Source organism: Phalaenopsis equestris, unplaced genomic scaffold, assembly GCF_001263595.1.
Source record: "Phalaenopsis equestris unplaced genomic scaffold, ASM126359v1 Scaffold001112, whole genome shotgun sequence".
NCBI lineage: Eukaryota > Viridiplantae > Streptophyta > Magnoliopsida > Asparagales > Orchidaceae > Phalaenopsis > Phalaenopsis equestris.
The window spans coordinates 72,568-85,185 of NW_018165551.1; the positions used below are offsets into that span (position 1 = coordinate 72,568).

Below are 12,618 nucleotides of genomic sequence, written 5' to 3' on the forward strand. Positions count from 1 at the left end.
TATATATATATATATATATATATATATATATATATTTCCAATAATGGCTATTGGAATGAAATAGGGAGGATTCATTGTTAGGACTATTAACGATTCGATTTTAAGCTGAGTTGAGTTGCTCAAAAGCAGCTTATGGTACATTATATTTGATTCCGAGTTGAGCCGGCTCGAAATTGAACCAGCTCAACCCGACTAGAAATCGAAACCAACTAGCTCAAATTGAGCTATTTGGATTAGAAACTAACTGGCTCAAACTAACTTATTCCGATCCATTCCAACTCGAAAATTTGCTCGTAATTCAATATATTCAATTTTTCTCATCATTATTTATAATTTTCATAAATAAAAAATATTACGAGCCGATCCCGAGTCAGTTCAAATCAATCCATATACGACTCAAAATCAGCTCTGAAAAAAATTCAATCAAATAATTTCGCTCATAACTTAGCATATTTATTTCGATCCGCTCTCAATCCAAACCAAAATTCAAATCAAGTTTAAAGCGAATAACTAACAATCTTCGAGCTAAATCCACAACCCTACTTATAGCTACAAATCAAAACAAACCTATTCATCTAATGAACCTAGCCCACCTACTCCGGCGCCCTATCTTCAAGAAGAGGAGAACTGATATATTGTTATGGACTTATTCTATTTACATCATCCAGTCATTCTTGAAGAAGAGGAGCACTGATATCATGTAAGTGGATTGTTTGGTGCGAGGGGACAACAAATGAATCAGGAAATAAATAAGGTGTGCTGCTTGCACGAAATGAAAAATCTGAATCCTCAAGAAGTAGAATTGTCTCTTCAATCCTTCTTTCTCTAAATGAATCAAAAACCTTAAAAAAATTAATTAAGAAGGTTAATGTTGATACAATTGCCTGATTGATCGAGTTGAGAATTGATTAAATTGAAGGTACATACTTAATGATGCTACAAATCTGATAAAATGAAGTTGCAACCTCTTTTCCCACCTGCATTTGACTTAGACCACCGCATGATGCGAGGTCACATATGTGGCATCATGACCTCGCATCATGGGGTAGACAACATCTGAATGTTCAAAACACCAAATTTGCAAAATCAAGGAAAATAAATATGTCAGTCAAAGGTCAAATCTAATTAAATAATTGAAGTAAATTATCTTACCATAAGAAGGGGGCAAATACACTCATGTGCCCAAAAGAGCCCCGCAATCTTGACTTCTGAACTACCGTGTCAAGCTGGTTTATTAAAACCAAATTTGCAAAATCAAGGAAAATAAATATGTCTAGTCAAAGGTCAAATCTAATTAAACAATTGAAATAAATTATCTTACCATAAGAAGGGGGCAAATACACTCATGTGCCCAAAAGAGCCCCGCAATCTTGACTTCTGAACTACCGTGTCAAGCTGGTTTATTAAAAAACTCCATATTGTCGAAGCCCAATTATATGCACTAAACTCATTTACATCCTTAGAAAAAAGAAAGAAGATCTCCAAGACTTCAGGATGTTCTAAATATATTTTATTTTTTTCTGTGTTTTTAAAAGTCGAATATATCTTTTTATGCATAAATTTATAATACCAAAATGTCGTAAATATAAATTTTAAACCTTTGATGTTAGACATGTAAAATCATAGAAAATGTAGGGTACATATGTAAATTTACCTAAAATATTTGAACACACAACCAAAAGTAAGCAGCCTAAACTCATTAGAGCCGAATGTTACATGTTAGTTCTTATTCATTTTCCTCAATATTTTTTGTGACCTCAAAATATAAATTTAAACTAACAAGTATATATATATATATATATATATAGCCAAATGATTCATAAATCTTCTTAAATTTATTTGAGGATTACAGCGATTTCAACAAATAGCAAAATAATTCATTTTATTATGAATCTAATTTTATCTTAAAAGACATTAAAATTTTAGTTTCAAAATATGAAATGGAACAAAACAGACCTGAGAAAACAGAGAACGTCTTCACAAGAATGCCATAAATAAACCTACATAAGGTTTATCCCGAGTATATAGCAACCTTCACTAACTCTAATCACAGTAAAAAAGTCACTACAAAATCTCCATATTTAAAAAAATAAAAGCTTTTAACAAATATACAAAGCAATATTCCCTCAGAATCCATCCAGATGGTTGTGGCCTCATGATCTCATGACATTGAAGGCTTTGACTTATCATTAGCAACCTTTGCTTTCAAATATGTTTCTCATAAGCATCATCCTAAGTTCTTCAAATTACTCATTCCATGATGAAACCATCACAAGGATAAATATTAGTTTTTCAAGTCATTGAAGCAACTTTCTTTTCGAGTTTTTTGGCGTAACGGAGAGCTTCAAGAGCCTCATCTTGTTTTCCAGCTCTCTTAAGATTAAAAGCACGGAGCTTAGTAGCCTTTATCTGCTCTTCAAGATGAGATTGATCAGAAACCTTTTCCTTGATTAACAGGGATTGTGGTTTCTCAGAAGTTTTAGAGGCCAGATCCTTATCATCCCATCCAATGGATTTAAGGGCAGCCATGAGCTGAGGATCAAGAAGATCCTCCACTGCATCGGTGCCTGCAACACTACTGCTAGAAGCATGAGCCATCCCTCTCTTCTCCCGCTTCCGCCGCTTCTCCCTCCCCCCCGACCTCCATTCCTTCCCTCTCGCCCTCTCAGCCTCCTCCCGTCTCCACCTCCTCCCCATCGGCCGTGCTCTCCACGCTCAATCCCTCCTCTTCGGCTTCTCCTCCAATCTCTTCGTCCGAAACTCCCTCATCTTCCTCTACTCCTCCTGCTCCTCTCTCCCCGACGCCGAAGCCATTTTCCTGCACAACCGCCTCGCCGTCGACACTGTTTCCTACAATGCTCTCATCGTTGGTCACGTGAAGGCCGGAAATCTGAACAACGCCCACAAGCTGTTCGACGAAATGCCTCAACGGGACTCCGTCTCCTACGGCACCATGATCACCGCTTATTCCCACTCCGGCCACCACGACGACGCCCTGCACCTCTTCGATCAAATGCAGGCAGATGGATTCATGCCGGATAATGCCTCCCTGGTTTCATATCTCTCCTCCTGCGCACATGCTGGAGAATTAAATCGCGGCAAAGTTATCCATGATCACATTACCAGGAACAGAATTGAGCTCACCGTCTCCCTGTTAACAGCCCTGGTTGACATGTATGCCAAATGCGGCGCCATCGAGGCTGCACTCGAGCTGTTTGACGGAAGTCCCATTCGAAATCTCTTCACCTGGAACTCCATCATAGTTGGTCTGGCAATGCATGGCTATGGAGACCTTTCGTTAGCATACTTCGATAAGATGGGAGCTGCTGGAGTTAAGCCGGACGGCATCACTTTCGTGGGGGTTCTGGTGGCGTGCAGCCATTCCGGGCTCGTGGAGACGGCAAAAAAGCTTTTTGGGGAGATGGAGAGGGTGCATGGAGTGAGGATTGAGCTAAAGCATTATGGATGCATGGCAGATTTGCTCGGCAGGGCCGGGATGATCGAGGAGGCGGTGGAGATGATCGAGGCGATGCCGGAGAAAGGAGATGGATATGTGTGGGGTGGTTTGCTCGCCGGCTGTCGAATTCATCGAGGGAATGTCGATGTTGCTGAGGTTGCGGCGAGGAAACTTCTGGAGATCCGTCCGGGGGATACCGGAGTTTATTCGGCCATGGCGAGGATTTACGCCGACGAGAGGAGATGGGACGATGTGGAGCGGATTGGAAGAATCATGGATGCTGTGAAGGTGAAGAAGAATGTTGGATCCAGTTTGGTTCAGTTGTCTCCCACAGTTTAATTCTATAATGGTGATGGAAAACATGGGGCAATTGATCTATTTTTGTTATATAAATACATTACTTAATTCAAAAATCAGTAATTTAGATGAATAACATTGCAAAATTCTCCTACAAACAATTAACATTTTCTTACATTCTGACACCACCACCACATTTTTACAGATTAATGCCTTGTCTTTTTAACAGACCAACAAATCCTTCAGCAAATTTTCTGCCTGAACCTTCAGACCAGTATCGTCCCTTCTGACCATGTTGAGAACTAATCCTCTAAACCTCTCCAACTCCTCACTGATATCTGGATGCCTATAAATCTTACAGAAAAGCCCAAAAGCCTTCTCCTTCGCACACAGCTCTCCCCTTTCCAACACCTCAAGTATCGCCACCGCTCCGCCGCACTCCACAATGGCCGTCGCCGCTCCGTTCAAGTCACAACCAACATCAAACAATGTGTCGAGCGTCGTTAACGCCGCTTCGGCCAAACCAAACTCCATGGTTTTCACCATCTCGATCAATGGCTTCACCGCCTTGTCCATCACAAGGCAGATGAGTCCCTGCGGAGAGCATCTGGATCTATGCACGGGACAACCATCTCCTTCCCTTACCGACCTTCTGACGTAAACAAGACGACGGATGAACGGCGAAGATGGAGATGATCGGCTTGCCAATGATGAACGCGCGATGGTTCGAGATAGATGGGATAGAATTATGGCGGCTCGCTGCTTTGCGAGAGAGCTGCCGGTTGAGAGAATTTGTATCAGATCAGTTCGGAACAGCTTGCAGACTTCTTTGTGAAACTCTGAGCTGGGTCGGGATCGGTTTACGCAGCGTAGCAGTGCTCCAAGAGCTTCCTCCAAATACAAATTGGGGTTGCTTGAATGAACGATTAAGGAACGGATGGATTTCAGTAAGGCAGAGCTCTGGAGCATGTCATTCATGCTTCTATCATCAGGCGAAAGATGGGCGAGGACGCCGGCCGCAGCGGCTGCCACGGCGGGCGCGGGGCGACCCGTCTATCAGAGAGTATTGTTATGAGGGAATGAATGATTGATTCTTTAGAAGGGGAGGAGGGGAGAGGGATAACAATATGATGTTTTCCAGCAATGTAGTATATTAGCTTCAGAGCTATCATTTTCAGATCTCTGTTCTGCTCCAAACCGATCGCAGAGAAGAGAAAGCTCAATGCGCCATGATCGGAAACTATGAACTCTCCCACTGCAGCTGAGTTCTGTGCCATAGCGGCGAGGAGGCGAAGCAGCCAGATTTGGTCCTCAGGAGCGGAGGTTCTGATCTGGTGAAGCAATTCTCGTATGCCGTCGGACGAGAAGAGAGGCCGGAAGCTGGGATGGCTAGGTTGAGTTGTTTGAATGAGTGAGATCAGAATCTCTACTGCTTTCTGCTTCGTTTCATCATCTGTAGATTTGGTCGTTATCAGGGATAGGAGAGCAGTAATGGCGGATTCGTTCTGGAGGAAGGAGGTCTTCAGTTCATGGAAGGCTATGAGGTGTTTGATGCAGTTGAGGGAGGCGATTTTGGTGGGTGGAAAGTTGCAACTGAGTGACTCAGTTAAGTGAGTCATGAATCGTTCATTCTGTAAGTTTTTTGCAGAAGTTTCTGTTAGCTGAATCTGAGATAGTCTTTCTGCCATTTGAGCTCTGATCTCGTCAGAAATCTCTGCTTGAATGAGATCAGACAATGTGGAATAGTAAGAATAGAGACTATGTAGGTTTGTAGAATATAAGCATTATATAGGGGCATTTACATACATACTACTAAGTATTTACATATCTAATACCTAGACTTTAGTTATACCACCAAAATCTTCATATCACATAAAAAATTTCGCTAGTTTCACATTTAAAAGGTTAAATACATCTTTTCATCTATAGGCAGGTGACAATAACAACAAGCCTTTATCCCACTAAGTGGAGTCGGCTACATGAATCTTTTTCCTCCATTGTGTCATATTTTCATTTAATTCTAATAAATTAAGATCATTTTTTATATAACAGGTCCAAATTTTTATAGGTTTACCTTTGCCTTTCTTAATATAAGTCGAATCTAAAAGATCTACGCTCTTAACCGGATCATCAGATGGTTGTCATTTAATGTGATCAAACCATTTAAGATAACTCTCTTTAATCTTGTGTGCCACTGGAGATACACCAACCTTTCAATGAATACATTTGTTTTGCATTTTATCTTGAAGTGTCAAGCCACTCATCCAGATAAACATTCTCATCTCAATAACACCTAATTCAGTTTTATGCTTCTCTTTTAAAGGCCAACATTTTGTGCCATCAAACAATGCAAGCCTCAGCATAATCTTATAAAATTTTCCTTTCAAGTCTAAGCGGTATTGTTCTATCACACAATAGGCCAGATGCATTCCTCCACTTAAACCATCCAACTTAGTTCAACTAATAACATCTCCATCTAAATGACCATCACTTTGAACAATAGATCCAAGATATCTATGATGTTCACACCTTTTAATGATTTGATCACCTATAGGTACAACTTTGCCACTAGATATACTACTACTAAAATTACATTCCATGTATTGAGTTTTAAATCTACTCAAACTAATGCCTTTAGACTCCATTGTAGACCTCCATAATTCAAGATGACACATGCAAAATTTAAATTTTAGGCATTAGATATGTAAATACACAAGAATTAAGTGGTATGCATGTATATCTTCCATATGAATAATATATAGGGGAATTTACTTACATATCACTAATTTCTTATGTATTCACATATCTAAAATGTAAGCTTTACTGTTAACATTTATACCACCCAAATATTTCTTATCACATCAAAAATATTTTACTTTTTAAAAGTAAAATACACCTTTTCATAAATAGATAAGGTGGCATATTGGTAAAAATTAAAGTTTAGTTGTTAGTATGTAAATACACAAGAATTGAGTGGTATGCATGTAGGACTATGTAGGTTTGAAGAATATGAGCATTATATAGGGGCATTTAAATACATACTACTAAATATTTACATATCTAATACCTAGACTTTAGTTAAACCACCAAAATCTTCATATCACATAAAAAATTTCGCTATTTTCACATTTAAAATGTTAAATACATCTTTTCATCTATAGGCAGGTGACAATAAAAACAAACCTTTATCCCACTAAGTGGAGTCGGCTACATGAATCTTTTTCCTCCATTGTGTCATATTTTCATTTAATTCTAATAAATTAAGATTATTTTTTACACAATATGCCTAAGTTTTTTAGGTTTACCTCTGTCTTTCTAAAACATCTACGCTCTTAACTGGATCATCAGATGGTTGTCATTTAATGTGGTCAAACCATTTAAGACGATTCTCTTTAATCTTGTGTGTCACTAGAGATACACCAACCCTTCAACGAATACATTTGTTTTGCATTTTATCTTAAGTGTCAAGCCACTCATCCGCATAAAAATTATCATCTCAATAACACCTAATTCAGTTTTATGCTTCTCTTTTAAAGGCCAAATTTTGTGCCATAAAACAACGCAAGCCTCGCCATAATCTTATAAAATTTTCCTTTCAAGTCTAAGTGGTATTGTTCCATCACACAATAAGCCAGAAGCATTCCTCCACTTAAACCATCCAACTTAGTTCTACCATCACTTTGAACAATAGATCCAAGATATCTATGATGTTCACACCTTTTAATGATTTGATCATCTATAGGTACAACTGTGCCACTAGATATACAACTACTAAAATTACATTCCATGTATTGAGTTTTAAATCTACTCAAACGAATGCCTGTAGACTCCATTGTAGACCTCCAAAATTCAAGATGACATATGTAAAAATTAAATTTTAGGCATTAGATATGTAAATACACAAGAATTAAGTGGTATGCATGTATATCTTCCATATGAATAATATATAGGGGAATTTACTTACATATCACTAATTTCTTATGTATTCACATATCTAAAATGTAAGCTTTACTGTTAACATTTATACCACCCAAATATTTCTTATCACATCAAAAATATTTTACTTTTTAAAAGTAAAATACACCTTTTCATACATAGATAAGGTTGCATATTGGTAAAAATTAAAGTTTAGTTGTTAATATGTAAATACACAAGAATTGAATGGTATGCATGTAAATCTTTCATGTGAATAATATATAGCGACATTTACATACTTACCGTTAATTTCTTATGGATTTACATATCTAACATGTAAACTTCACTCTTAATATTTAAGCCACCTAAATCTTTCATTTCACATCTAAAATATCACTACTTTTAACTTAAAAAATATGTGTAAAATGCACCTTTTCATGCATAGGTAAGGCAACATATATATAAAAATTGAAATATAGGTGTTAGAAATGTAAATACATAAGAATTGAATGACATGAATGTAAATCTTCCTAATATAGATAGAATAAACAAAAATGCCATGGATATTTACATAAAATGTCTTGTTGAGTTTGAATAATTGACCTGCACTCATGATTCATTTTTATATCAATAACATCTGATTTCTTTTTTCTTAACAACGCTCCCAATCACATTAGATTTTTTCTCTATCTTGGATAGTCACTAGCTCTCAATTAGAGATCACGCTATGACATTTTTGTATTTTTTTTCATAATAAAAGGATTCATATAGCCAACCCCACATAGTGGGATTAAGGCTTTGTTGTTGTTGTTGTTGAATAAACTTCCTTTACAAATTTCACGACTTCCTCCATAATATCAAAAATATACAGGAACTCTCCTACAAATTTGTAAAAGATGTTAGAATTTGACTCAAAAGTGGAAACGTGAACCAATCAACCAAATGATAACAACAACAATATGACTTGCTAGTAAATAAAAAATTTATAGGGAGCCGTTAGAATTTGACCAAACATAACGGGGAGCATCCTAATAATTAATTAACTAGATTTCGTTGTAAGTTCAACTTTTTTTTCTTTTTTAAAGTGCCAAAACTAAATAATTAATTAACTAAATTTCGTTGTAAGTTCAACTTTTTTTTCTTTTTTAAATATATGTTATGAGCGTAAATTCATATGAATAATTAGGAAATTTTATATGTATACCACTCAATTCCTATGTATTTGCATATCTAACATCTAAAGCTTCAATTTTTACATGCATACCATCTTACCTATGCATGAAAAGGTGTATTTCACTTCTTAGAAGTTCAAATAGTGATATTTTTTTTTTATGTGGTATGAACCATTTGGGCGTTATTAATGTAAAAAGCAACGTTCAGGTGTCAGATATGTAAATATATAAGAATTGGGTGGTATGTATATGTACATGCCCATAGGGAAGATTTACATGCTCGCCGTTCAATTCTTATGTATTTACATATCTAACAACTAAACTTCAATTTTTACAAACATACCACCTTATCTATGCATCAAAAGGTGCATTTCACGTTTTAAATGTAAAAATAGAAGTATTTTTTAAGTGATATGAAAGATTTAGGTGGTATAAATATAAGAACTGAGTTTAGGTGATAGATAGATACGTAAATACAAAGGAATTGAGTGGTCTGTATATAAATGGTCCTATAGGAAGATTTACATGCTTACCACCCAATTCTTATGTATTTACATATCTAACAATTAAACTTAAATTTTTTCATATATATGCCATGCCACCTTAATCATGCATGCGAAGGTGTATTTCACTTTCCAATTGTTCAAATGGTGGTTTTGAGGTGGTATAAATGTAAATGCCCCTAATTAGGGTTTCTAGTAAACCATATCGACATATATGACTTAATGGATCTTCAGATATATTCTATGATGTTCATCTCGGCCATGCTTGAGAGTAAGTAATCAGGGATAAACAATACAAAAAAATTGCTGAACTCACCTTGCGAATTGAAGTGCTCCAGGAATGGAGTGAAATACCCAGACTTGGCCATCGTGACAGTGGAGTTGATATCAATAGAGAGGTTCTGCAGCACCGTGCGCGCCATTTCTGCTACAGTTGAGCTCGGGTGGTCTAAAAAGGAGATGAAGATGGAAATAGAGATTGGAATTCCTACAATCTTCCCTGCAGCAGACTTGTTTCTGGAGAGATCCAGCAACAGAGCAAGGGCAGTTGGATCTGTTGCTGGATCCATCATGCTCTGTTTTAGAAGGCATTTGATTACTCCACTTCTTCCTATTATCTCCTGCAACAGATTACTGCACATTTCATTATTCGTGTAAATGTAGAATCAAATATGGTGAAAACAAAATCAGTTCTGTTTTCTCGGAGAGTTAATTACTCACCTTGTTCTCGTCGGAAAAGCAAGAAATCAGAAGCAAGCATTTCAGCACCGTGGAAATATTTTCTACGCTGTTATTCTTCAAAAGCTCTGCGAGCTTTGAAATAAGTTTACAGGAGCTCTCCGTGGCTGCACTGACGCAGCTTGGTATCTCTATCATCAGAGCGTGCAGGTCACCGAGCGCTTGATTTGTGTTCTCCATGTCATCTAAGCTTATTTTTGTAGCCGCCTCTATAAGCTTCTTCTTCGCATTCCTCTCCGCATTGATCTGCTCTTCCCGTTTCTTCCACTCCAATATGGAGTTGCGAAGCGTAGAGTTCGAAGTGATCTCTAATTTCCCAGTTGAGGAAAGTTCCTTGTTACAAAGAGGGCATAAGTTCTGCCCCGCGTCGAAATACTCTTCTATCGCCTTCCTCTCAAAGCTGTGGTTGCAGAACACAGATACAGGATCCACCAGAATCTCCCCAGTCAAGGGGCATAAGAAGAAGGAGCTTGGCGGTAATTGTAGGTATGAATCTACATCCGACCTCTCACCTTCTGGTTCCCGAGCTTCGATCTGAATCGGCAAAGGGCAGACGCTACTGCTCGCGGTCCCTTTTGACCTGCTAATCATGAATAAACCATGCGAAGTTTGTTGTTGATTCCCACTGTTCTCAGAGATGTGCGAATCAAGACTGGATAGAACTGCGTTGTAATTAGTCGAAAGCTTAAGCTGTAAGGATTCAACACCTTGAATAATCGCGTCGGCCGTTTCTTTGATGTTAAGAGCAGTGTTGATCTGGGCGAATGGGAGGAGCTGCAGAACGGCGTAGATCTCCTTGGAAGATTGATTCAACTTCCAAACAACCGATCGACAGATGAAAGAACGGAATAGACGGGGTTTGGATTTGTAACCATCGATGATTTCTCGAGCCAAGTAGACCTCGGTTTCGATTCTCCGTAGCAAGCGAGCAAGCTCGATCGTCGCCTGCTGCGATTGAAGTTTGACAAGAAGTTCTTGTACGTGGATCATGTAGTCGGCATATCGACGGAAGTTGTCATCCTCCTGCTTGATTGAATCGGCTGCAGCGATTAGGGTTGATAGGTGGTCCAGCACTCCCTTGAGGGCCTCATCCCTTCCGTTCGTGAGAATTTCCATGCCGGCTTTGAACTCTCAGTTCGGCGAAGGAGGGAGATGGCGGTAGAAAACTAGGAAGAGAGAGAGAGAGAGACGCACAGAAGTTGGAAGCTCGGTGGAAGGGATGAGCCAGTGGCGCAGAAAAGCTGAAGAGAATATTACACCATCATGTGAGTGAGTCTGTACATTACGTATAATATCAAGTCTTTATACATATCAATATACTTCTCAAACCCTCCTATCTATACATGTAAAATTTTCACATATTTTATTTACGCACGGAGGTCTCTGTTGCTCAGAGCATTCCTTTCATCGCGCCCGTTCTCACACTTATTTACGCACGGAGGTCTCTGTTGCTCAGAGCATTCCTTTCATCGCGCCCGTTCTCACACCAATGAGCGTTATTTACGTACGTCATACGCATGCAGTTCTGCGTGGGTATGATCTCAAATAATCTTCCAATAACTCAGTTATTGGGGGTATTAACCCCAATAACATCTAAATAACCTCTCAATAACCTATCAATACATTTCGCGGTTCGACGCTCGTATTTTTCCCTGTCATTCGAGGGTTTCGTGAGGTTATTGAGAGTATTAACCTCAATAACAAGGATGTAACCATTCAATACCCTTCAAATAACCTTCATACACACACAATTCTACGTGCGTATGACGTATGTAAATATTTTTCCACACCCATTTTCTTCTCTAAGATGCACGACAACTTACCCATTCATCTTTCTGGTTTTATCACGCACATTGGCTGCTTCTCTTCTCTCTCAAATCTGAAGCTCGTCCTCTCTCGCTCTCTCGCTCTCTCGCAGATCCTGGGGTCAAGCCCTCCTCCCTCTCCACTCCCATCTGCTCGCCTTAGCCGCAAACCCAACCCCTCTCTATTGCCGTCGGAATCCCCTCACCGACAACCTTCTCCCTCGCGAATCAAACATGTTCTTCCTCCATCTCTCTGCTCCTCTCTATCCGACAACAAACTCTCCTGGCTTTTCCCCTCACCTAACCTCATCTACTCTCATTCACGCCACCTCCAAACATTTTATTTACGCACTGAGGTCACAATCACGCCTCCATGCGTTCTTTTCGTCTCGCCCGCGCCGACACCCTAGTTCTTGTCAATGTTTGGAGGTGGCGTGAAAGAGAGTAGAATGAGGGTAGGTGAGGGGGAAAGCTGTGAGAGTTTGTTGACAGTAAGATCTATCTCGGAAATGCTTTGCTCACGGCTTATGGAAGTCGGTTGGTTAGACATGGGATATCAGATTGTCCCTGTCAGATCCTCACGATGACACGTCATCTTCTTCCGCCACCACTGGGGTATCCTCAAGATTCATGCTAACACGAATTTGATATACATATATATTAGTTATGTAACAAAATTGATACACATATTTACACAACATTATTACTTGTGTTATTCATTTTTAAGTGAG

At 38.8% G+C, this 12,618-nt stretch overlaps 2 protein-coding genes across 2 annotated transcripts; one reads left to right on the top strand and one right to left on the bottom strand.

Moving 5' to 3' along the window:
* The first annotated feature begins 2,920 nt into the window (after window positions 1-2,920).
* On the top strand, window positions 2,921-3,796 carry LOC110033197 (pentatricopeptide repeat-containing protein At5g61800). Its single transcript, XM_020737102.1, has one exon. The coding sequence runs from the start codon at window positions 2,921-2,923 to the stop codon at window positions 3,794-3,796; it is 876 nt and encodes a 291-aa protein (XP_020592761.1).
* A 932-nt stretch (window positions 3,797-4,728) lies between these two features.
* Window positions 4,729-11,377, bottom strand: LOC110033198 (U-box domain-containing protein 44-like). The gene is made up of 3 exons (XM_020737103.1): window positions 10,065-11,377; window positions 9,661-9,964; window positions 4,729-5,468 (listed from the first exon to the last, which is right to left on the bottom strand). The coding sequence occupies exons 1-3, from the start codon at window positions 11,196-11,198 to the stop codon at window positions 4,729-4,731; spliced, it is 2,178 nt and encodes a 725-aa protein (XP_020592762.1). The 5' UTR covers window positions 11,199-11,377.
* Between the last annotated feature and the right edge of the window lie 1,241 nt (window positions 11,378-12,618).

Excerpts from the sequence above, each read along its gene's own strand:
- LOC110033197 (XM_020737102.1), top strand. The coding sequence starts at position 2,921 with ATGCCTCAACGGGACTCCGTCTCCTACGGCACCATGATCACCGCTTAT.
- LOC110033198 (XM_020737103.1), bottom strand. The coding sequence starts at position 11,198 with ATGGAAATTCTCACGAACGGAAGGGATGAGGCCCTCAAGGGAGTGCTG. Across the intron at positions 9,965-10,064 it reads GCTTTTCCGACGAGAACAAG|GAGATAATAGGAAGAAGTGG; the intron begins GTGAGTAATTAA and ends AATCTGTTGCAG. Across the intron at positions 5,469-9,660 it reads GGAGCACTTCAATTCGCAAG|AGATTTCTGACGAGATCAGA; the intron begins GTGAGTTCAGCA and ends TCATTCAAGCAG.